At 43.0% G+C, this 23640-nt stretch overlaps 1 protein-coding gene across 9 annotated transcripts in view; it reads right to left on the reverse strand.

The window, feature by feature from the left end:
- Positions 1-212: 212 nt before the first annotated feature.
- Positions 213-23640, reverse strand: part of ORMDL3 (ORMDL sphingolipid biosynthesis regulator 3) — a 44548-nt gene continuing 21120 nt past the window's right edge. For 7 of the 9 annotated variants that reach the window (XM_061588930.1, XM_061588926.1, XM_061588927.1 and 4 more), the window contains 3 exons: positions 15848-16039; positions 6543-6694; positions 214-5286 (listed from right to left, as the gene is read on the reverse strand). In XM_061588930.1, the coding sequence (XP_061444914.1) occupies positions 5151-5286; positions 6543-6694; positions 15848-16021 (462 nt within the window). In that variant the 5' untranslated portion in view covers positions 16022-16039 and the 3' untranslated portion in view covers positions 214-5150. Of the gene's footprint in view, positions 5287-6542; positions 6695-15847; positions 16040-23640 lie in introns of all 9 variants that reach the window. The other 2 variants (XM_061588934.1, XM_061588933.1) reach the window with 1 other exon arrangement.

The following is a 23640-nucleotide window of genomic DNA, read 5'->3' on the forward strand; positions in this document are numbered from 1 at the left end:
GACCAACGGCTGTAGTTAATTCGTGTTTTATTAGGGTAATGTCCAAACAAAGACTGCGTTTTCTCATGAAGCAATACAGGGATACAGGTCCTGCGGCATTGGGAGAAAGTTGACAGAGCAAGGGACTTCTTCCCGCCTGTTCTTTAAGAAGGGGCCAAACGGGCGCGCAATCTTTCGCTCCTCCTTAACTGCCCCTCAGGTACTGCCCACCTTCCCCCCCTTCTCTCCTGTCTTTTCAGCTGTCTGCGTGTGCGCGGTGAGGGGGGAAGCATCACCCCCTCCTCTTCTGAAGTTTCTGATTCCAGGATGGGGGATAGGGGAGGAGCTGATGGTAAACTGCCTCCCCGCTTTTCGGCTGTGAGCAGCCCTCCCTCTTTCCCCTCTTGCTCTGAGCCTGAAAGAGGGGGAGGCGTGAGAATGTCCAGGGAGGGCTCAGGCTCCCCGTTGCTAAGCGACCTTATCACTGGCAGTTCCTCTGTTTCGTCTTCGCTCCAAAGGGGGGAAGTTCCTCCCCCTTCCCTCTGCCATCCATCCGAATACTCTTCTCCCAACTCTCCGGGATCCAGCTCCCCGGGATTGGGACCCCAGCTCTGCCTTCCGACAGCATTGTAAAGAATTCTGTTTGGTTTTTCATGAAGATAAGCTCACCCCCTTTACTTAGCTGTAGCAGGAACTCTTATAGACAATGAGAGGCATGGCTTGAGAACAGCCTTCTCCAACTTGATGTTGTCCAGATGTTGTTGGACTACAACTCCCTTCATCCCATCTCATTGGCCTTGTTGGCTACGGTCGTTGAAAACTGTAGTCCAAAACATCCGGAGGGCATCAGATTGTGTGGCTGGCCTACAGCGTTTTGACAGCACTATTGCTGTTGAATGGGCCACTCTGGGCAATGTTCTCAGTGCACAGAAGAATAAAAAAGGTATAGGAGCAGAAGTTTGCAAAGGAATGATAGGAACAATGGCTGGTGTTTAGACATAGTCCTAATGAGCTCTTTTCATATATTATTTTACTTTTTATAGGGTAATGATTTATACCCTTGAAAAAGAACATTCATCAACTGGTTTTTCAGAAGAGCGCAACTTAGATCTGTGTTTAAGGCCTTGACCACCTACACTGGAGCAGTGCTAATAAATATACAAGCCCTTTAAGTTATCCATATTTTGAGCTAGGCATAATATCATGTAATGAGCACAATGTCTTTCACAGAAATCTATGCTGAAATCAGTGATTTCCTCATGGTATTTTGCTTTGTCATCAATGCAAGAGATGGGGTTAAAACTGAGTGCTTGCTCATTTCTTAAAAGCACTACTGAAATTCAACTTTTGGTTATGTTCTGCTGAACTACTGAAAACTGGGAGATGGGTCCCAGTATTACTTTGACATCTTAGTAACTGTGCTTCTTCAGCAGAATGTAGAATGGGTGGGGAGAGGAGGAGAAGGAAGGTCTAGTATTGAAAGAAAAGAGAAATTGAACTGAACAGAAGTAAAAAACAAAAAATAAATAAAGCACCTACTAAATATGTCTGTTTCGAAAACAGAGAAGATGAAGGATGCCATGGGCATTCCCTTCTCCTCCTTGGTATATTTCACATGCTGTTCTTATTATTTTCTTTTTTAATGAATATTTAAAAAGTACCTTGCTTTCAAGTTGCCTTAGACAGGAAATCAAAATACAGGCTCTAAGTAAAGTCAAGAGCAGCTCAGAATCTTAACTGTGCTAGGATTTTGGTGAAAAGCTTACGACATTAATCCTTTTTACAGATAAGTGTATTGAGTAGGGAAGGTCACTGACTTCTCTCAGAGAAGAATTACACTGGGAAGATCCTGCCTCCCTCTCTGTGCCTAGATGACAAGTTCTGACCAACACCTGTCATCTTCACCAGTAGTGTATATTGCCTACTTGTAATTTTAAAGCAACTATTGCCTTCCTAATTCATAAACCCATATGTCTACACTTAATTATAATTGTTAGTGACACTTTAAAAAAAAAAAAAACAACTTAATTAACATGACAAATGATTGGCAGGGCCAAAGGCAGTCTCCAGACAGCCTTATTCATGACCAGGTCTCAAGAGTAAGTAATAGCCAGGGCTAGATCACTGCTATCAGGCCCAGGAACTGGAGCCTTGAGTGTAACAGGAAAAAGGTCCTGCTCTGTTAAGCAAGCATGGGCAGATGACCAGGGTCCTGGTATTTCTACATGAGCAATCCAGAAATCTCTTACTGACTGTCAATCGCAAGGGTGGATGTTGGGCATCCCTCTTCCCTATTGTGTCTGAAGAGAGAGCTCCAAGCACATACAGTCACAGTCGCTCCCTGGGTTTGGACCCAGCCTTTGATTCCAAGATTACTGGTTCAAGCACCAGGCGTTTCAACTGCAATATATATACTGCCAAAAAATACAAGTGACAAGCCCAAAAGTGATTTGCTAGCCTGTAGCTATGCCAATGAAGACCCTCCATGGCGCAGAGTGGTAAGCGGCAGTAACGCAGCCGAAAGCTCTGCTCACGGCCGGAGTTCGATTCCAACGGAAGGAGGAAGTCGAATCTCCAGTAAAAGGAGTCGAGGTCCACTCAGCCTTCCATCCATCCGTGGTCGGTAAAATGAGTACCTGGCATACGCTGGGGGGTAAAGAAAGGCCAGGGAAGGAACTGGCAATCCCACCCCATATATACGGTCTGCCTAGTAAACGTCGCAAGACGTCACCCTAAGAGTCGGAAATGACTCGCACTACAAGTGCGGGGACACCTTTACCTTACCTTTTAGCTATGCCAATGCAGCTTCACTGTACCTCTTTTAACACAGAGATGGGGGAACCTACAGTCCTCCAAATGTTGTTGCACTCCAGGTCCCATAAGTTCCAGCCAGCATGGCCAATGGTCAGGGATGATGGAATGGTAGTCCAGCAACACCTGGAGGACTACAGCTTCCCCGTCCCTGACTTAACATTTGTTTTCCCTCCTTTGTTTCTTGTTGCTGCCATGTAGCATTGTCTCTGAAGCTTTGGATATTAAATGAGATATTTCCTCCTTAGCTGTCCTTCTAATTTTTGCAGTAGGTTTAATCTTTTTTGTTAAGTAGATTGTACCAAAATTGGTAACAGGGAACAGCAAGAAGGGGGCAACGTCCATCTCCATTATGGCATTGGGCTAGGTGGAGAGCTTTAAACCTCCTTGCCCAACCCAGCACTGTGATGGAGATCATTGACTACCACTGGTCTGCTTGCTGTGTAGCCCAGCAGCAACATCACTGCCATGAGGGCTGGCAAGTTGGAGGCTCCCCACCACTGCCCTAGAGAATGATAAAAGCAGGGGGTGATGTTTAAAATAGCCTCCTTTGGCTTTTAGTGAAGTGCCCAAAATAGTTCTAAAACTAGAAAAATGACTTCCAATGTTTTGGCTCCAGCCTCAAATGTTTGCCTGTTACTCCATTATAGGGGTAAGGAAAGAATTCCAATGTCAAGTTAGTACCAACGTCTGCTTTTTAGGGGTTCTGACAAATGGATTTCAGAAAATACTCAAGCCCTGTTTAATTCCATTATAAAATCATTTCCTAGCTAGCAATGAGTGTGTTTTTGAGGGGCTGGGGGGGGATAGTGTTGTATGTGTGGTTTTTTTAGACTAGGCTACATCCTTGACAACAAGAACCAAGCTCATATCCATGATATTGATTATCAAAACTTAACCCAGTTTTCTTGATGTTCAGACTATTGAACTGCAGCCTGCGCTTTAAAGGTTGTTGGCAATTACATGATATAACATACAGTATTACAGGGTTGTTTGCTTTCTTCTTCCTAATAAAAAGCTGTAGAAAGAAATAATCCACTTAGTAATCCACTAGAAGAAGAGAATCCTCCTCCTCATACTGAACCCCACTGCTGTTTAGAAAGCAGACTGATAGGCAGCAGCCCATTCACATCAGGAATATAGTAACCTATTGCTTTCTAGGTAAGGGAAAGCAAGGCAGGGCTTTTATTCTGAGATGGTGGGGCACTTATGCAAAAGCCCATTCAAACACATGGATGGCAGGTGTCCAAGAAACAAAGGCATCATCTCAGTTTGACATCACAAAGGGTAGTAACATGATTGCTGTCTCTGAATCCCAGTGCTGGCATGAATCAGTGAATGAATTTAACAATTGCGGTCTAACCAACAAAACTGACTTGTTTGATTTCCAACAAAGAGAGACCAGGAATGAGGCCTGAGTCCCTTGGCATCATCTCTTGTCTTCTGCCCCACGATCACTGTATAATGTTATAGTAAACCATTCATGTTTCAAGAGAGTGGTCGTTCGGCCATTGGCTCTCCATCCAGCAAAAAAAAACACTGTAGTGAGGCAGTTGTGCCAGTCAAACCACGGTACCCATTGCAACACACGTGTTGATTATCTTCTTCTTCCTTCTGGCCCCAAGTTGTGTTTTTAACATCTAAGCACTTCCCCTGTAGAGTACCCCACTCCCCCAACCTCAGATGGTAAAAAGCTTTTATATGTAGCAAAGGCTTTTCAAAGAAAACTCTGAAGAGCACTGCTTTGTAAGTGGAAAACTGTTCTTGCACCTGCAAGAAAGATTGAGATTCTGTCCCAGCTGCCTACCAAATCATTAAAAGGTCATCTATAAATGATCAACTAAGGTTTCCAAATCATGGGGAAATCTATGCCTAGTGTGCATCTTAAAATTTCTGATATAGCCCTTTCAACGAACAAGTCAAAGTTCCCTAAAAGGGACAGTTTTATGTTAAAGTGCATTTGTTATAATCCTAAACATTGCCTTGCAACAGGCTCCTACTTTTCTATATCTGTTCAGCCTTCTGGGCTAGATGCCTTCCATTACCCAGAGAGCAAGCTATGAGTACCTTTTAAATATCAGTGTTGTCTGTACCTATTTTCAGATTCTTCAGAGAAAAGAATGATAATCAAGTTGTAGCTTCCTCTTGTCTCTCTGCAAGCTAAACTCTACCCAGGATTCAAGCATTACTTGATCTGGCTGAGTTCTGTTGGATCTTGGAATCCTGTGCAATATCTGCTCTTTCTTTAAAAAAAGAGCCGTCGTGGAATTGTATCCTGAAGACGCAGCCAGAACTAAGAAAATGGGGTTCTCACACTGGCCTCTCACAGCTCACCGGAACGGGAAAAAAGACACCTGAATTCAGTACTTGTTGATCCCGAAGATGCGGACACCATGTAGCTGGGGCAGTTTGGGGATCAAGACGCTCATCAAAGAGATAGTGTTGATGATGAAGTGTATCCGGTCGTATTTCGTGTAGAAGCTAGTAAGGAAATAACTGCAAAGGAAACAAAAGGAGAGAACTGAATTGCATGTGCTCCTTTTCCTCAACTAACCCAGGCTGAGGGTAGAAAACATATGGAATACCCTCCATGGGATGCCTCACTTGACATCCATGTCATGCTCCTTTGGGTGCTAGGTGAAGACCTTTTTATATTCCCAGGTATTTTAAAATTAATCTTTTAATGCTGTTCTATACAGTCTGCTGCTGCGGGTTTTATCTATTCAATTTGTATTTGACAGCTTGGCTTTTTTGTGTTTTTTGATTATATAAGTTGTGTTGTTCACGTCCCAGAGACTGTTAAGCCATCGAGTGGTATGCAAACGTTGTAAATAAACAGTTGAGCAAGAACCATATGGCACTACTTAAAAACTAAGGGATACAACCGTGTGAAATTATGCCATTCCTCTCTTGCAAACAAGAAAAAATAAATAAGCTCAGCTCTTCTATTATCATCACATTTATATTCCACCTTTCCTCCAAGGAGGCATACATGGATCTCCCCCCAACTCTTCATTTTATCCTCACAACAACCTTGTGAAGTAGGATAGGCACAGAGAGATTGTGAATGGCCCAAGGTCACCCAGTGAACTTCATTGTTGTGTGGGGATTTGAACCCTGGTCTCCCAGATTCCAATCCATTAACCACGATACCATACTGGTTCTCACACTGTGATGTAATGAGGAACTATAAACAAGAGGCTACCTATATTGTCCCTAGTCAATTTGTTTCCACCCTAAAGGGGTAAAGAAAGAGCAAGTTGAAGAGCAAGTGGATGGTAGTGGCAAGGTGGTTTGTGTACTCTTCCTTCTCCCTTATCTAGCACAAGCATCTCTATATTAAAAGATTCATCTTCTTATTTCCTCTGAAAAAGATCTCAGGGCACAACGGGAGGAAGGAGCTCAGTGGGTCTGGAAAATATTTCTTCACACAGCACATAGTTAACATGGAACTGGCTGCCACAAGTTGTGGTGATGGCCACTACTTTAGGCAGCTTCAAAAGGAGGGCGGCAACAAAGCTATCAATGGCTACTAGTCAACACAGATGTATACTACCTCCAGGATCAGAGGCATCCTGTGTCTGAACACCTGCTGCTGGAGAACAGCAGCATTTCTTGTATGTGGGTTTCTCCGTGGCATCTGATTAGCCACTGTGGGCACAGAATGTGGGCTAGATAACCCTTTGGCCTGATCTGGCAGGACTGTTCTTACGTTTGGCAATTTGAGCCCCAAGCCTTCTTTTTATACTCACAGTATAATTGGTGTGATGGTCAGAAACTTGCGGGAAGCAGTGAACTGCACACCATAATCCATCTGCTCCCAGTGAGTCAGCAGTCGGGCTTTCCCCTGATCTGGCGTCTCAAATGGTGTTCCTTTCACAGTGTGTAAGAAAATGTACATGCTCTGTAAGAAAACAGAAATACATGTTTAGGGAACATTGGGGGCCTAACTCTTTGTTGCAGTGCTTGCTAGCAGCTCTTTCTCTCTCTCTCTTTATAGTTTTGGACTGCAATCTGAAAACACACACTATCCTTGCAACAGATGTGCTACTTTGATGGAAGGTTTCCTGCACAACAAATGAATGTCCACTTTTCTGTGGGAGACAGAATAGCAGAAAAGAGGGGAAGGCATGAGAAACCCCAGCTCAAGTATTGCCTCAATCGTGGACTTACTGGCTGGCTGTAGGGCAAAAGGTCACTACCCTGGCTACCACGTGCTAGATAAAATAAAATCTATCACATCACATGGTCCTGTAGCTACAGCCACAAGGAGAAAGTAACATGGGAACCAACAGAGCTTTCTGCTGATAATTCATACGCAGGAGGTTAAAAACGTTCATTCTCACGCCTATTTTAAATCACTGCTGGGAAGCTTTGTGATCCTTGTCAGATCAAATTTGACTTATTCCATATGGTGCAAACACACTTGGAATACTGTGAGCAATTCTGGTTGCCGCCCCTCAGCTGGAACAGATGCAGAAAAGGAAAGCCAAAATGATCAGAGGGATGGAGCAACAAGAAAAGGCTTTTTAGTTTCAGAAAAAAAAGGCAAGCGAGGGCATACGTATTAGAGGTGTGTGAAGGTATGTATGGTGTGGGGGATCATTTTAAGGTGTGGATGAAGTGGTTTGGGGGATAATTTTCTCCCCTCTCATATAATACTAGAACCCAGGGTCATCAAATGAAACTGAATGTTGGAAGACAGGTTAGTTCAACTATGGAACTCCCTACCACAAGATGTGGTGATGGTCACCAACCTGCAGACCTTTAAAAGGAGATCAGACTCCAATAGTTAATAGTATGATGGTTATATATTATCTCCAGTGCCAAATGTTCTGCTTGTGAGCTTCCTGTGGGCATCTGGTTGGTCACAGTGGGAAGAGGATGTTGGGCCAAATCCTTGGTCTCATCCAACAAGTGTCCTTTTATTCTCTACTGGCTGCAGTTCTGGGACTGCTCTAGGGGTGGGGGCATAGAGCAGTGGTAGAGCATCTGCCTTGCATGCAGAAGGTCCCAGGTTCAATCCACAGCATCTCCAGGTAGGGCTGGGAGTGTCCCCTGCCTGAAACCCTGGAGAGCTGTTGCCAGTCAGTGTGGACAATACTATGGTTATTGAACCAATGGTCCAGCTCAGTACAAGGCAGCTTATTATATCCCTATGGGGGATGAACAGGTTCACTATCTTTAGCTTTAAACTCTCCCTCCCCTTCAATATGGCAATAAGTTACTGACCTACCTTACAGGGTTCTCATAAGGACTGCCAATATAACACACTTGGCAGGACCATGCAAGAGAACCTTTTCAGCTCCTAAGACAGAGAGTCCTTCTCTCTGGCCTCACCTCCAGGTTGGTACCCTGTTGCCAACTGAAACTCTGCCTTTCAGCAAACCTTTGGCTGTCTGTTATCAGAAGATGAGTAGCTCTCTTTCTGTGTTTTTAAATTTTATTTCGCGCATTCTCTTGTGATCTTTTGCCCTGTCCGTTTTACACAGAATCGTTTTTAAAAAATTGATAGCTTACTTGGGTGTTTCATTCCTGAAGCAGAAAGACAGAATGTTAATGTTTTCAAGTAAAAATGTGCATGACTTACTCCGAACTCTCCATATGCACAGTACATGCTAATTTATCATTATTATAATTCTACCATTAATCTAGATGCTTGGCTGAACAGCTCCTCAAACCGGGATATTATGTGTACCAACACCTCTAGAAATGTGGGACAGAGGGGTGGGGGGTAGGGAAATACAGAAAAAAGAAAGCTGCAGTGTTAGATCCTTAAAATGCCTCAGGTGGCCAGATCCAAGGAGAAAAAGCAGGATGCAGCACTGAGCAGTGAACAAGCATGGAACATGTCATTCATGCATTGTGCTGCCAGGGGGAGCTATTGCAACTTCTGCTGACCAGCAAGCAGTGCTAAAGAAATTCAGGCTTCAGATGCTGTAATGCGCACAAAAATGTAATTGGGCCTCAGTAGGCAGCCCCCTCACATTCTTTGGAGGCAAATACATAATTTTTCAAAGGACGTGCAACTGACCAACACTCTAAGCAAGATGAATTTCCTGCAGAGATCTCACTTCTAGGTCAAACATTGTGTCACACAGTGACAGTCATGTCCGTCATGTGATCAAGCGTACCCATGGAAGTGGGAGGGTGCCTATTAAGATTTCCCACCTGTAATAACAAAATGTCTTGAGCCATCCCTGAGTGGGAAGGCCCAATTTGCAGTAGGTTCTTGCGGTGGGCATCATAAGTGGCAAATTAGACACACATGCATCTGTTACATGGGAGGAGCAGGCAGCTTCCTAGCTGAAATTTAATACACACATGTGAAGTTCAACATGGCCATAAGTCAGGCCTGCACACTTTGGATCTACCAATCCAAGGGCAGTCAGCTAATCACGTATTGTGGCCTATCAGGGGTTTTACAACTCCACCCTGGTTGCGCCATCCCAGGCAGACAGTATAAACAAGTGGTTTATTAAGGTGGGGTTCCATACATGGCTGATGGAGTGCATTTGACATGGTGTGACACAGACAAAAGAAAGTACTTCTTCACCCCAACACTATGGAATTCCCTCCCCTTAAATATTAGACAGGCACTATCTCTGTTATCTTTTCAGCACCTACTGAAGACCTTCCTCTTTCAACAAACCTTTTAAGTAGAGACATTATCCCAGTTCGTGTCTGTGCTGGAATCGCGTTTAAAAATATTTTGAAAGTTGTTCTTTAAATATGTTTTGAAGATGTTTTGTTTTAATATGTTTTAAAGTCTTTTGTTTTAAATGTGATTTTAGTGTATTTGTTTGCTGCCCTGGGCTCCTCCTGGGAAGAAGGGCAGGATATACATTTAATAAATAAATTTAAATTGTGAAATTCGCTCCCACTAGAAGTAGCAATGGATGGCTTTAAAAGAGGATTACTCAAATGCATGGAGGATAAGGCTATCCATGGCTGCTAGCCATCATGGCTATGTTCAGCCTCCACTGTTGGAGGTGGTATGCCTTTGAATAGCAGTTGCTGGGAATTGCAAGTGGGGAAAGTGCTCTTGCACTCTGCTTCTGAGCTCCCATAGGGATCTGGTTGGCCACTATGACAGCAGGATGTCAGACAAGATGGACCTTTGGCCTGATCCAGCAGGGCTCTTATGATTTTACAAGATGGGCAGTCCTGCTCTCAGTGTAATCTGGTCAGGTTTTCATATTATGAAGGATTTCCCTTTTACTAAAAAAAAGTGCATGAGTGCATAGTTGAACACTCAATGTGCATCAGTTTCCCTTAACACCCCTCAAGCCACCCTGTCAGAGAAAGTGTGGATTTCCCCATATTTTCAATGAATGCAATAGGGATTTTTAAAATGGTGTTAAGTGAATTACAGTGGTTGCTATTTGTGATTCAGTTAGATGGAGTAAGTGGGTATGATCATGAATGCTGGGTGTAAGATCCATGCAACCAAATTAAACAGGCTCAGGAATGCAATGCAATACCCATCTACCTTAATAATAATTATCAGCTGCCTATAACAGACACCCCAGTTTCACCCAGCTTGATTTCCCTGGAAGAAAATAGTACAGCTCTGTAACAACTCTTATATTTTAGAATTTTAATTTGGTGGCCAGCCAGCCAGTATTAGCTTCCCCTGGTGTAAGGGTGGGGGGAAGCCTAAAACAAAAACCGGTGAGCTGATTACATTCAGTAGCAAAACCTCTTGAGTCAGCCCTGTAATGAAGGGCTGTGATGAAGCACAGTAGCAACTGGTGCAGAGATGCAGGGACTCCTTTAATTATTCTTTCCAGCTTTATCCTCTTATTTCAGTTTCTCAAGGATGCACACCTTAATGTGGTGAGGGGGTTTGAGAGTGTTGAAGAAGATGAGAGCAATGCCATCAGGAGTCTAAACCAAGAGGCTAGACTCCTAGCAGGAGCACCCAAGGCGGAATGGTCAAAGCTGAGACACCAGACTAAGATGCATCCAAACTCAGGAAGGCAATGGTAGACCATCTCTGAATACCTCTTACCATGAAAAGCCTATGAACAGAGTATCCAAAATGCAACACGAGATAGTGCTGGAAGATGAGACCCCCAGGTCAGAAGGCACTCACCAAGCTACTGAGGAAGGACAAAGGACAAGTACGAGTAGCGCTGTGACTAATGACGCAGCTGGGTCAAAGCCGAAAGGAAGCCCAGAGGCTCATGCGCACAAATGCGAAAGGAGAGTCCGGAGTTGTACGACGCACACAATAGGAACATGGAATGTGAGAAGCATGAACCAGGGAAAGGTAGAAATTGTCAAGCAAGAAATGGAACATACCAACATTACAATACTTGGTGTGAGTGAATTAAAATGGACGGGAACGGGACATTTTCAATCAGGCAACTACAAAATATTTTATGCAGGAAATGAGAAATTAAGAAGAAATGGGGTTGCTTTAATAGTGAGAAGTGATATAGCAAAAGCAATTAGAAGCTACAACGCAAGGTCTGAGCGAGTGATATCAATGAGATTAAATGGGAAACCTATTAACGTAACCATCATCCAAGTCTATGCTCCAACGGCAAATGCAGAAGAAGAGGAATTGGAGAGATTTTACACAGAAGTACAGGAAGACACTGATCACATACCAAAACAAGATGTTTTGATAATCATGGGGACTGGAATGCAAAAGTAGGGAACATAGAAGATCTAGGAATTGTGGGGAAATGGAGCTTAGGAGATAGAAATGAAGCAGGAGAAAGACTTATTGAATTCTGTGAAGCCAATAATTTGTTTCTTGCAAACACTTTTTTTGAGCAACCGAAAAGACAACTGTACACATGGACATCACCAAATGGTCAATATAGGAATCAAATTGATTATATAATTGGTAGCAGAAGATGGAGAAGTTCCATACTTTCTGCGAAAACAAGACTAGGAGCAGACTGCAGTACAGATCATGAACTAGTCGTATCGAAAATCAGAGTAAAGCTAAAGAAGAACAAAGCAATCATGATGCCAAAATACAATTTAAATAACATCCCAGAAGAATATAAAGATCAAATAAAGAACAGGTTTGAGGCTTTAAACTTAGTTGACAGAGAACCAGAAGAACTATGGACTGAAGTCAGAGACATTATCAGGGAAGAATGCAAAAAGACAATACCTCTAGTTAAAAAGAGAGAAAGACCTCAATGGATGACTGAAGAAACTCTTAAAATGGTAAGAGAGAGAAGGAAAGCAAAAGGAGATAGAAATACGGCCAGAACCCTAAATGCAATACAGCGACTAGTATGTAGGGACAAAGAGAACTATTACAATAGTTATTGTATAGAAATAGAAAAGGACAACAAAAAAGGAAGAGCAAGAGCCCTATTCCAAAAGATTAAAGAAATGAAAGGGAAATTTAAATCAAGAGTAGGGATGTTGAATAATCAACAGGGGAACACACTGAATGACCGAGATGAAATAAAAGGAAGATGGAAGCAACACACTGAAGAACTCTATAAAAGAGATGCCAGGATGACAGATTCATTCACGGAAAAATCATATGATGAAGAACCAGAAATTCTAGAATGTGAGGTGAAAGCTGCTCTTAAAATACTTGGAAGAAACAAATCACCAGGAACAGATGGCATACCAATATTGCTACAAGCTACTGAGACTGAATCTGTCCAAATTTTGACTAAAATCTGTCAAGAAATATGGAAAACTAAACAATGGCCCACAGACTGGAAGCGTTCAATATATATCCCAATCCCAAAGAAAGGGGAGCCCAGGGAATGCAGTAATTATCGAACTATTGCCTTAATATCCCATGCAAGTAAAGTAATGCTCAAGATTCTACAACAGCTCTTACCATATATAGAACAAGAAATGCCAGTTGTCCAAGCTGGATTTAGAAAGGGAAGAGACACTGGAAATCATATCGCAAACAAAAGTGGGATAATGGAACGGAGCAAGGAATTTCAGAAGAAAATCACCCTGTGCTTTATAGATTACAGCAAAGCCTTTGACTGTGTAGATCATGAAAAACTATGGAATGCTTTAAAAGAAATGGGGGGTGCCACAGCATCTGATTGTCCTGATGCACAACCTATACTCTGGACAAGAGGCTACTGTAAGGACAGAATATGAAGAAACCGGCTGGTTCCCAATAGAAAAGGGTGTGAGACAGGGGTATATTTTATCACCCTATTTGTTTAATCTCTATGCAGAACATATCATACGGAAAGCAGGATTGGACCAAGATGAAGGAGGTATGAAAATTGGAGGGAGAAATATCAATAATTTAAGATATGCAGACGATACCATACTACTAGCAGAAACCAGTAATGATTTGAAACAAATGCTGATGAAAGTTAAAGAGGAAAGTACAAAAGCAGGACTACAGCTGAATGTCTAAAGACATAAAAAGGCTAAAGTAATGACAACAGTAGATTTACAAAACTTTAAAGTTGACAATGAGGACATTGAACGTCAAGGATCAATACCTTGGCACAGTCATTAACCAAAATGGAGACAATAGTCAAGAAATCAGAAGAAGGCTAGGACTGGGGAGGGCAGCTGTGAGAGAACTAGAAAAGGGCCTCAAATGCAAAGATGTATCACTGAACACCAAAGTTAGGATCATTCAGACCATGGTATTCCTGATCTCTATGTATGAATGTGAAAGTTGGACAGTGAAAAAAGCGCATAAGAGAAAAATCAACTCATTTGAAATGTGGTGTTGGAAGAGAGCTTTGCGCATACCATGGACTGCGAAAAAGACAAATAATTGGGCGTTAGAACAAATTTAACCAGAAGCTAAAATGATAAAACTGAGGTTATCATACTTTGGACACATCATGAGAAGACATGATTCATTAGAGAAGACAATAATGCGGGGGGAAACAGAAGGGAGTAGAAAAAAAGGAAGGCCAAACAAGAGATGGATTGATTCCATAAAGGAAGCCACAGACCTGAACTTACAAGATCTGAACAGGGTGGTTCATGACAGATGCTATGGACATTTGCTGATTCATAGGGTCGCCATAAGTCGTAGTTGACTTGGAGGCACATAACATCAACAAAACTTTCAGTTTCTCACATGCCAATCATAGGTTGGATCCAAACTAAGTTAGTTGCACTTGTCCCACTGAAATGAGTCGTATTCAACTAAGTCTTATTCAGAGCAGACCCAAGCAAATTAATGAACCTAAGTTAACCATGCTTATTAACTTCAACAGGTCTACTCTGAGTAGGACTAGCAATGGGACACAAGTCATAGATAATCTGTCCCATTGATTTCAGTGAGTACCAAGTGCAATTAACTTACTCTTCAGTTCAATCAAATGCTGACTAAGGTCTTTCTCACTGTTCCTCAGCTGGTGGCCAGCAGAGAGAAAAAACATGAGCGCATCAGGCCTACAAATCTTATCAGATTGTTCCACCTCTTCCCTTCCTTCTCAGTCACTGTTGCATCCTTCTCTGCCACCACATTTTTCTTACATGCTACTTATATCAGGGATATAAGGGGCTCATTCCCTCATGGGTGATCTTCTGAGGACTGCATACCAGTGGTGGGTGTACAAACACCCTCTTACGTCTATCAAGAAGATACATTCCAGCCAGGTAAAAATCACCATAAGAGAGTGCAGAGTAGGGCCAGTGAGGGGCGTGACCTGGGGCAGGGCATGGCCTGGGAAGAGCCCCAAGGGCCAGAGATGGGGGGTTGAGGGCCACATTCACCATGACTCCCAAAGTCAGATGTTCCCCACTCCTGACTTACACATATGCGTGTGCTTTAGAATATAATACAATCATTTTGTGGAAATAAACATAGTAAGTACATCTCTCTATGCTGACACTGTTAAAAAAAATCCTTCTAACAATCTTTAGCTGGACATCATACAGGCCCAATGACAAATAAAATGTATTAGGGGAGAAGGAACCCAAACAGCACTTAGCTGTCACTCCTAGTTGTTTTTCCTGCTAAAGTGAAGTAATAATTGCAGGCTGAGCAGCTGGGGTCACCAGCCAGAGAGCTCTTTTTCTCCCTGTCTGGCTAGATGCAGAGTGATGCATCACCGTGAACATGGGGCATGAGCCAGCAGGCTGCTGTGTCTGTGCTGAGGTAGTGTCTGGATATTTGACCCAGCAGATTAAGGTTAACTGAAAGAGGTGGCACCCAGAAATATGGACCAAGAGGAATGAGCCACTGCTAAGGCTGTGTCCAAGACTGGCACACCACAGTCACAATCCTTAATATTACTGGATTGTTTTTGTAAATTGCATTTTTCCATTTCCTCCTTGTGCAACCTATTTTGTGAACTTTACATATCATACTCCAGGGGCAACCAATGTGATGCCCTCCAGATGTTGAGGATCACAACTCCTTACCATCCCTGGCCACTGGCCATGCTGGGTGGGGCTGATGGGAGTTAGGAGTCCATAAATCTGAAGGGCACCACTTTGGCCACCCCTCTGTTTATTTATGCACTTTCACCTCCTCTTGTAACAAGTGAGATACTCTTTTCATTTTCAAAATGGGTTTAGAGAGGATTTCTCCTTCATATAGTCTCAACTTTGGACAAAACAAAGTGCTGTGAATGTGAGCAACACCCAAAAAGGAAACAAAATGTGTGGGGCTTTTCAGATCCAACAATTTTGACTTAAACATCAATAAACATTGTGCCTGTGTGTTCTGCCTTGCCATCATGCAGCAGCTTTGGTGGTTCACAGTTATTTTAAACCATAGTTTCCCATTATATCTGCACTGGGAAACTGTGGTATAATCTCACTTTACACTAGCATATGAAATCTAGTTTGGTGAGCAAGTCAAGATTAAGCCACAGTTTCCCAGTTCAGATATTAACAGGAAACTGTGATTTAAAGTAATCATGATAGAAGTGCTGAAGCTAGTGCATACTCCAAATTCCAAGGGCCAGGCAGAGAGGCCCCTGGACCTAAGGTTCCCCACCCCTGTGTTGCAAGGAGCAGAGGGAAAAGGTCTGTGTTGGCTTCCCCGCCCTGTACTCCCTGTTGAAGAATCATCTGCCTACAACAATCAGAACCCAAAGCTGACCCCAAAGAGAGGCTGCCATACCATGTTGTGGATGATGTTGGTTAGAGTCCAAACCACAGGGACACTGAAGAAGGGAATACTGAGGAGAATCACATGCAAGAGGCCAATGCCCAAGACGTAAGAGAGCCAGATGCCACGGCTGTTCATGACCCGAGTGTTCGGGTTCACTTCACTGTGAGCCGTGCCCACATTCATTTCTCCAGCTCAGCAACCCTGGAACAGGAGACAGAGAAACAAAGCTGGGTTGGTCAAGAAAGCTCACATATAGGGATGTAGCAGGGTTGGAACATCTGTGGCCCTCCAGATGTTGCTGGATGACAACTCCCATCATCGTTGACTGTTGGCCATGCTGGCTAAGGCAGATGGGAGTTGTAGTACAATATCTGAAGGACTATAGGTGCCCCATCCCTGGAAAAAATGGATCATTTTGCACATGTGTTCATTCATAAGCCTGTTCTGGCCTGTTTCTATATCAATTGGTAAATGGAGAAGGGCCGTAGTTCGGTGGCAGAGCATCTGCTTTGCACACAGAAGGTCCCAGGTTCAATCCCCAGCATCCCCAGATAGAGATGGGAATGTCCCCTGCCTGAATCCCTGGAGAGCCACTGCCCATCAGTGTATGTAATACTGAGCTAGGTGGACCATTGGTCTGACTCAACAGAAAGCAGCTTCAAATGCTGGTATGTTTTTAAACCACATGAAACTGCATGTTTGTACAAAAATGGATACTGTAGTTTAAAATCCATACAAAAATGCATATTTTAGGTTAAAATGTGTATATTTTAAAGCTGAGAACTGCATCATAAAATTCAGAGAAGTGCAAAGAAACAAACAAAAGATAAGTGTGTTCTGATATACACACTAGTCCTAGAAGAAAGAATCTGGTCAGTTCATTTAAAAATGCAGATCAAATTAAATCCTTGCGCATTCCTACTCACAAATGCCAAAAAGCATTTGCTCTTTTTCAGAAACACATTTGTATCCCATGTTTGCCTCAAACAGAAATTGAAACAGATAGGAGTAAGGTAAGAGACCCATCAGCCTGAGTTCTCTCACTCCTGGTAAAGGTAGATTTGTACCTTTTCAGGAGGCCTGGATGAGCCCATACAAAAGAAGAACGGGGGAGGGGCACTACTTAGTACAGTTTTCTGGCTCCAACCAGTTTCAGGGGAGACCTTGACAATTGGGATGGGCATAAGAAGGGCTGTATGCATTGGGCAATACAAGCATGGTCTGGTATTAAGCACACAATTTAGCATCTTGAGAACCTTAGGTTTCATTTTAGAAACTCAAGTTCCTAGCCCTCAGGGCTGTGAACATAAGCTTGGAAGTATGTCAGATCTAAGAAGCTAGAGGGGACCAAATGATCAGAGTGAGAGTTAAGTTGTCCTGCACAACCCCTTGCCCCTCCCCATGAACCGCACACGCAAAAGAAGCAAGAAACATAAAAGATGCACTACATATCAGGCGCTCTCTTTTCCTGGTGCATTTTTTATTTAATTCTTTTATTGCACAGTACACACAGCCCTTGTGTACTGCCCTAGCCCCTGCCAAGTAATGGAGAATGAACTGCAGGGATCAAGGCAAAGCAGAGCTGGGCACAGGCAGGCAAAACAAGAAGGGAAGCAAGGTGTTTAAATTTATTTATTTATGAACATAATTGTATACAGCGCTTTCATTAAAAAAAATCAAAGCTGTTCACAACAAATAAAAACTGTACAAATAAAAACCATTGCAAATTAGTCTGTGGCAGGGAAGAGGAGCAGGCTAAGTCTCTTCACGCATCAGACTAAAGAGCAAGCACGATCCAGAGTGTGTATGTGTGTAGTAAAGTCCTCATGGATGTTCAGCAGCAGGGGTGGGAAACCTGTGGCCCACCAAATGTTGTTGGACTCCTACTCCCATCAGCCCCAGCCAGCATGTCCAATGAGTCAGGGATGATAGGAGTTGTAGTCCAAGATCATCTGGACCAGAGCTTGGAAGTAACTCGTTATTTTTAACGAGTTACTTTTAATTCGTTACAATTTTAAATAACGAGTGGGTAATTCCATTACATTTGGCAAGTAACGGAACGAATAGTAATTTCCCTACTTTTCAGCTTCAACTTTAACGTTTCCACGTTAGGTTGGACGTTACTTGGGGGCGGGAACAAGGGGAAGTCAGCTCCTGGCTGTGATTGGTTAACACAAGACATGTGCCTCACACTGATTGGACCTCTGCGCAGACTGTCTCTTCCCTTGTGATCTGTGTTAGGAGGCATGAAGGAAGAGATGAATAGGCAGGGGGAGCCTGCTAGCATCTGACTCTGAGAGGAAAAAATGGACGCCGGAGGAAAAAGCCAGGGCAAGGACAACAACGGAGGAGAAAGAAGGCTGCAGCAGAATGGCGAAGAGCTGTGGAGGTGAGTGACGATGATTTGTGTGTGTGTGTGCCCCGGTGTGTGTGTTTTTGGCTGGAGTCTCTGGTTTGGGGGGGGCTCCAGCTCTCTGGCTACCACCCCTTACTCTCTGGACTCTCCGCTTCAATTTTTTTTAAAAATTAAGTTTCTAGGTGGTCTAATTCCCGAGATATACACCAAAACGTAACCCCCCCTGCACAACTTTTTTTTAAACAGATCATGCTCTAGCTACAACTCCCATCAGCCCAATCCAGTGGCCATGCTGGCTGGGGCTGATGGGAGTTGTAGTTTAAAGTAACTTTTCAAAGCTCTGGCTGCAACCCCGCCCTTTCATGATTGTGAGTAAAGTGCAGACTTGTGTTTGTGTTGTAAATCTCTCTCCCTCCAACCCTATTTTTAAAGAAATTAGGCAGGGTTTATCACAGTTTTTATTATGTAGGAAACTAATACTCATTTTTAAAAAAAATGAATGAAGTTTATTTATTTATTTTTATTATTTTATTTATATCCCACCCTTCCTCCCAGTAGGAGCCCAGGGCAGCAAACAAAAGCACTAAAAACACTTTAAAAATCATAAAAACAGACTTTAAAATATATTAAAACAAAACATCTTTAAAAACATTTTTAAAAGCTTTAAAAACATTTTTTTAAAGAAAAAATTTAAAAACATATTAAAAAGCAATTTCAACACAGACGCAGACTGGGATAAGCTCTCAACTTAAAGGACTTGTTAAAAGAACAAGTTCCTTATCACTTGAGGCTGCAGTTTTCCCTGGTTGAGTAAGCCCCATTGAATACATTGGGACTTGCTTCTGAGTAAACAAGCATAGGATTGCACTATAAATATCTTTACAGGTTATATAAATAAACATATTTGATAGTCATGCTTATATAAATATTTTCATAGAATCATAGAATAGTAGAGTTGGAAGGGGCCTATAAGACCATCAAGTCCAATCCCCTGCTCAATGCAGGAATCCAAATCAAAGCATTCCCGACAGATGGCTGTCCAGCTGCCTCTTGAATGCCTCCAGTGTCGCAGAGCCCACTACCTCTCTAGTAATTAGTTCCATTGTTGTATGGCTCTAACAGTTAGGAAGCTTTTCCTGATGTCCAGTCGAAATCTGGCTTCTTGCAACTTGAGCCCATTATTCTGTGTCCTGCACTCTGGGATCATTGAGAAGAGATCCCGGCCCTCCTCTGTGTGGCAACCTTTCAAGTACTTGAAGAGTGCTATCATATCTCCCCTCAGTCTTCTCTTCTCCAGGTTAAATATGCCCAGTTCCTTCAGTCTCTCCTCATAGGGCGTTGTTTCCAGTCCCCTGATCATCCTTGTTGCCCTCTTTTGAACCTGTTCCAGTTTGTCTGCATCCCTCTTGAAGTGCAGAGACCAGAACTGGACACAGCACTCAAGATGAGGCCTAACCAGTGCTGAATAGAGGGGAACTAATACTTCACATGATTTGGAAACTATACTTCTGTTAATGCAGCCTGATATAGCATTTGCCTTTTTTGCAGCCACATCACACTGTTGGCTCATATTCAGCTTGTGATCAACAACAATTCCAAGATCCTTCTTGCATGTCGTACTGCTGAGCCAAGTATCCCCCATCTTATAACTGTGCATTTGGTTTCTTTTTCCTAAGTGTAGAACTTTTACTTCCACCCAGTTTTGTCATGCTGTGTCCCTATAAGTATCCAATTGCATACTATGGTTGTACAATACTTCCTTTACATTTTAAGTATGCCTTGGGGTAGTCATGGTTCTCCATTGTTTTCATCCTGAGGGGCAGATAGGCTGAGAAATGGTGAGTAGCCCATGGTCACCCACTACACTTTATAGCTTATTTTCATTTTGAAAAATTAATTAAAACAATTTACATGCAGGCAAAATTTATTAAGCGGATTCACACAATATGTGTAAAGCACATCCAACTCGCATTTAAAGCGCATGACTTCCCCTAAAGAATTCTGGGAAGTGTCAATTCCCCCTCACAGTTATAGTTCTCACCACTCTTAACAAACTGCAGTTCCCATGATTCTGTGGTGGGATTCATGTGCTTCAAATGGGTGTTGAATGTGCTTTAAAGGAATGGTGTGGATCTGCCCTAGGTATGATGTTCATTCAAGAGTGAATTGAAAAGAACAATTTTAAAAGATACTTCTTACTCTTACTCATTTTTCAGACCTCTTTCTGAAGTAAAGGGTCAAATCTGTAAAAACATTTGGAGCAGCCACATTAAAAGATAAGGGCAGGGTATTCCAGGCAGGGGGTTGCCAACCCTGCTTGGATATGGATGTCTTTGCAGAAGAACCCTAGTCAAGGTTTACCAACAGCACAGTCCAAACTATATCTACTTAGAAGTCAGTCCTGTTGAGTTCTATGGGGCTTAATCCCTTAGTAAGTGTGTTTAGAATTGCAGCCTTCAGGAGCCTCCATCTTTACTCCCCAAAGCTCCCATCTAACATCTCCACAACACTAGGCTCCTTTGTCTCTGCTGTGGCCTTCTGGTGACTGCCCTAGCCTGAAGGCACTTAACCCTTCTTGCTGAAAGCAAGTAGGCTAGATTAAATGTTCCCTACCCAGGCTCATATATATAAAATATAAACGGCATTTTGTCAAAAGTATTTTTGTCTACATTTTATACCTCATCCTTGGTTTTCCAAGCTTGGCATGGAATGCTTCTCATACAGAATTAATTTGAAATGCTGCATATTTATTATCATAATCATCATATTCAAAATAAAAAATATATGTACCGCCTTCAAGTTGATTCCAACTTATGGTGACCCTATGAATAGGGTTTTCATGAGGCTGAGAGGCAGTGACTGGCCCAAGGTCACTCAGTGAGCTTCATGGCTATGTGGGGATTTGAACCCTAGTCTCATTTTGTTCTCACAACAACCCTGTGAGATAGTAGGTTAGACTGGCCCAGGCAGGGTTATTTAGTGAGCAAAAATGATGCAAATAGGATCTCTTTTAATTGTGCTATGGACCTGCTTACTTCCACTCTAACTGGGGGATCTTGCAGCATGGGGAAGAGATGGGGGCACATCACAGCTGAAGTTCACCCACATAGGAGCATTATCTCTTGTTTATTACAGAGACACCTGTTGCAGGTTTTGCTGCTGAGAGCAGCAGTCAGTTAGTGCGGCCACTTGAGTCACAGCTTGTTGATCCTGAGGAGGCAAAACTAGAAAGTGAGGTTCAGAAAGGAGGCCCTGTGCACGAGGAGGAGGAGGGCATGAAGCAGTGCCAGTTGCCCACAGCCACATCTGCAGAACAGCAAGTACCATGGTTTGGCTTTGAGAAAGCTTGTACATTTGTGAGCCAGAGTGGGAAAAATGTTGTTGTACGATGCAATTACTGCCTTCCAAGGATCAAAAATCTGAGATCAGCTGTTTCCCCCTCATCCAATGTGAAGAAACATTTTGAGGTAAGCCTTTGTCATGCTGGTCCTCAAAGAGTGTCCATTGTCTATTTATGTTTAAATTGTGAAGTTCCTCTTCCATTTTTTCTTGGATTCATGCTTTGTTCTTCTTCCTCAGAGGGCACACCCTGAGAAGCTGAGAGCAATTGAAGAAGCAATAAAGGCAAGGAGACGTGGCCTTCCTGAACCAATGCATGACACCCCTCCTCCCAAAATGTTGAAGCAGCAGCAGACAACCCTTGAGAGGTGGGGATCTGGCAGGGATCTGCTTCTTCTGGCAGCCTGCGTACACCCTCGCTTCAAACTAGATCGGCTGGAATCGTGTCAGGCCACCACCCATACCAACAAGTAAGAACATTAGGGAAGCCCTTTGGGTGGATTACTCCAAGGGAAATGTTGTCTCAAGGGAGGCATCAGAGGGCTTAAGGTGGTAGGCAGGGGCTGGGCCTTTTCTTCCTGGGGCTCCTCATCACAACCTTGGGTTGCTGCAGGTAATCCTTAAGGGTCTGCTGTGCTGCCCCGTGAGTGTGGTGACTTGGTCACCTTCCTACCTTCCATGTCATCATCCACAGGCTCAGGCTGGACCCTGAACCAGGGGACATGACAAGCATCAGGAAATGAAGAGCAGATGATGGTTTCCTAACATATATGTGTTAACATATCCTCTCTCTTTCTTAGATACACAATGGAAGCCTTGTTGAAAGCCGAAATAAAGATGGGTGTACTTAATGAGGACAGTGATCAGTCTTCAGATAAAGACCAGGAAGGAGATGACTTAGAAGATGACTTCTTTAACTTTCTGCCCCAGGGCAAGAAGTCAGCAGTGGACACTGCTGAGGAGGAACTGGTGAGATACCTGAGGTCTCCCAGCAGGGAAGTGTCATCACTCCATGGCTTTCCACGTGTGCTGCGGTGTTTTTTGCAGCACAACACAGGCATGCCTTCAAGCGCCGCAGTAGAACACCTGTTTAGTACTGGTGGCAACGTAATGACTGTAAAAAGACATTCCTTGTCTGACATGCTCTTTGAGCATCTTGTTCTTTTGAGACATAACAGAAACATATTATAAAAGCATTTCAAGTGTAAAATCTGATTTCAAGATTTGGGGTATCTTCATTGCTTGGGGGGTATTAGATTCTGTTATGCCATTATGTTAATCTTAAGGATAAAATTTTTTATTCTACTACCCCCTGTGTGTGTATGTTTATTTTTAATATTGTTTTAGGCTTCTTAGATGTGCAGCAGCCAAGGCCAGCACCCTGTAGGAGTTTTTTTTAAAAAGTAACTGAAATGTAATTGTAGTGATTACTTTTGAGAAAAAGTAAAGTAATCAGTTACTTTCAGAGCCATTGCAATTGTAACGGTAATTACTACTTTTTTGGCCAAGTAATTGTAACTGTAATTTATTACTTTTTAAAAGTAATCTTCCAAGCTCTGATCTGGACACACATTCAGTAAGTTTCTTGTACAACTGGGTGATCATCTTGTAATTCCCTCATTTGGCCAGCTAGCACATGATGGTAGTGGTGCACAGGTTAATATTCCCAACTAACAGCCCTGCCCAGTTTTAGGACTCTCAACCCCTCCAGCTCCAGCAGATGAAATAAGTGACATTTTTATATACAGTAGGGGCCTGCTTTTCGGCGGCCCAATTTTCGGTGTTCCACTAATACGGCAGTTTTCAATTAGAGTAAGGCCCCACTCATACAGCGCTTGTTCCGCTTTTATGGTGTTTTTCGGGCGTCAACTGCCATTTTATTGACGGAGTTCCGCTTTTATGCGGGGCTCTGGAACGTAACCCGCTGTACTGTATTTCTAACACCCGTGATTCTCATGCCAAAGATAATTGCCTCAGTACCACCTCACGCAAGTACTGTTTCATGTTGCTCCATCTGCTGTACACAACATTTATTATTCTGCCAGTGGCACACTCTGCCTTGCACCGGCTTCTGAAGCTGTGTTAGGGCCAAGCTAGGCATGATGCC

This window comes from Rhineura floridana, chromosome 11, assembly GCF_030035675.1.
Source record: "Rhineura floridana isolate rRhiFlo1 chromosome 11, rRhiFlo1.hap2, whole genome shotgun sequence".
In the NCBI taxonomy this organism is placed as follows: Eukaryota; Metazoa; Chordata; class Lepidosauria; order Squamata; family Rhineuridae; genus Rhineura; species Rhineura floridana.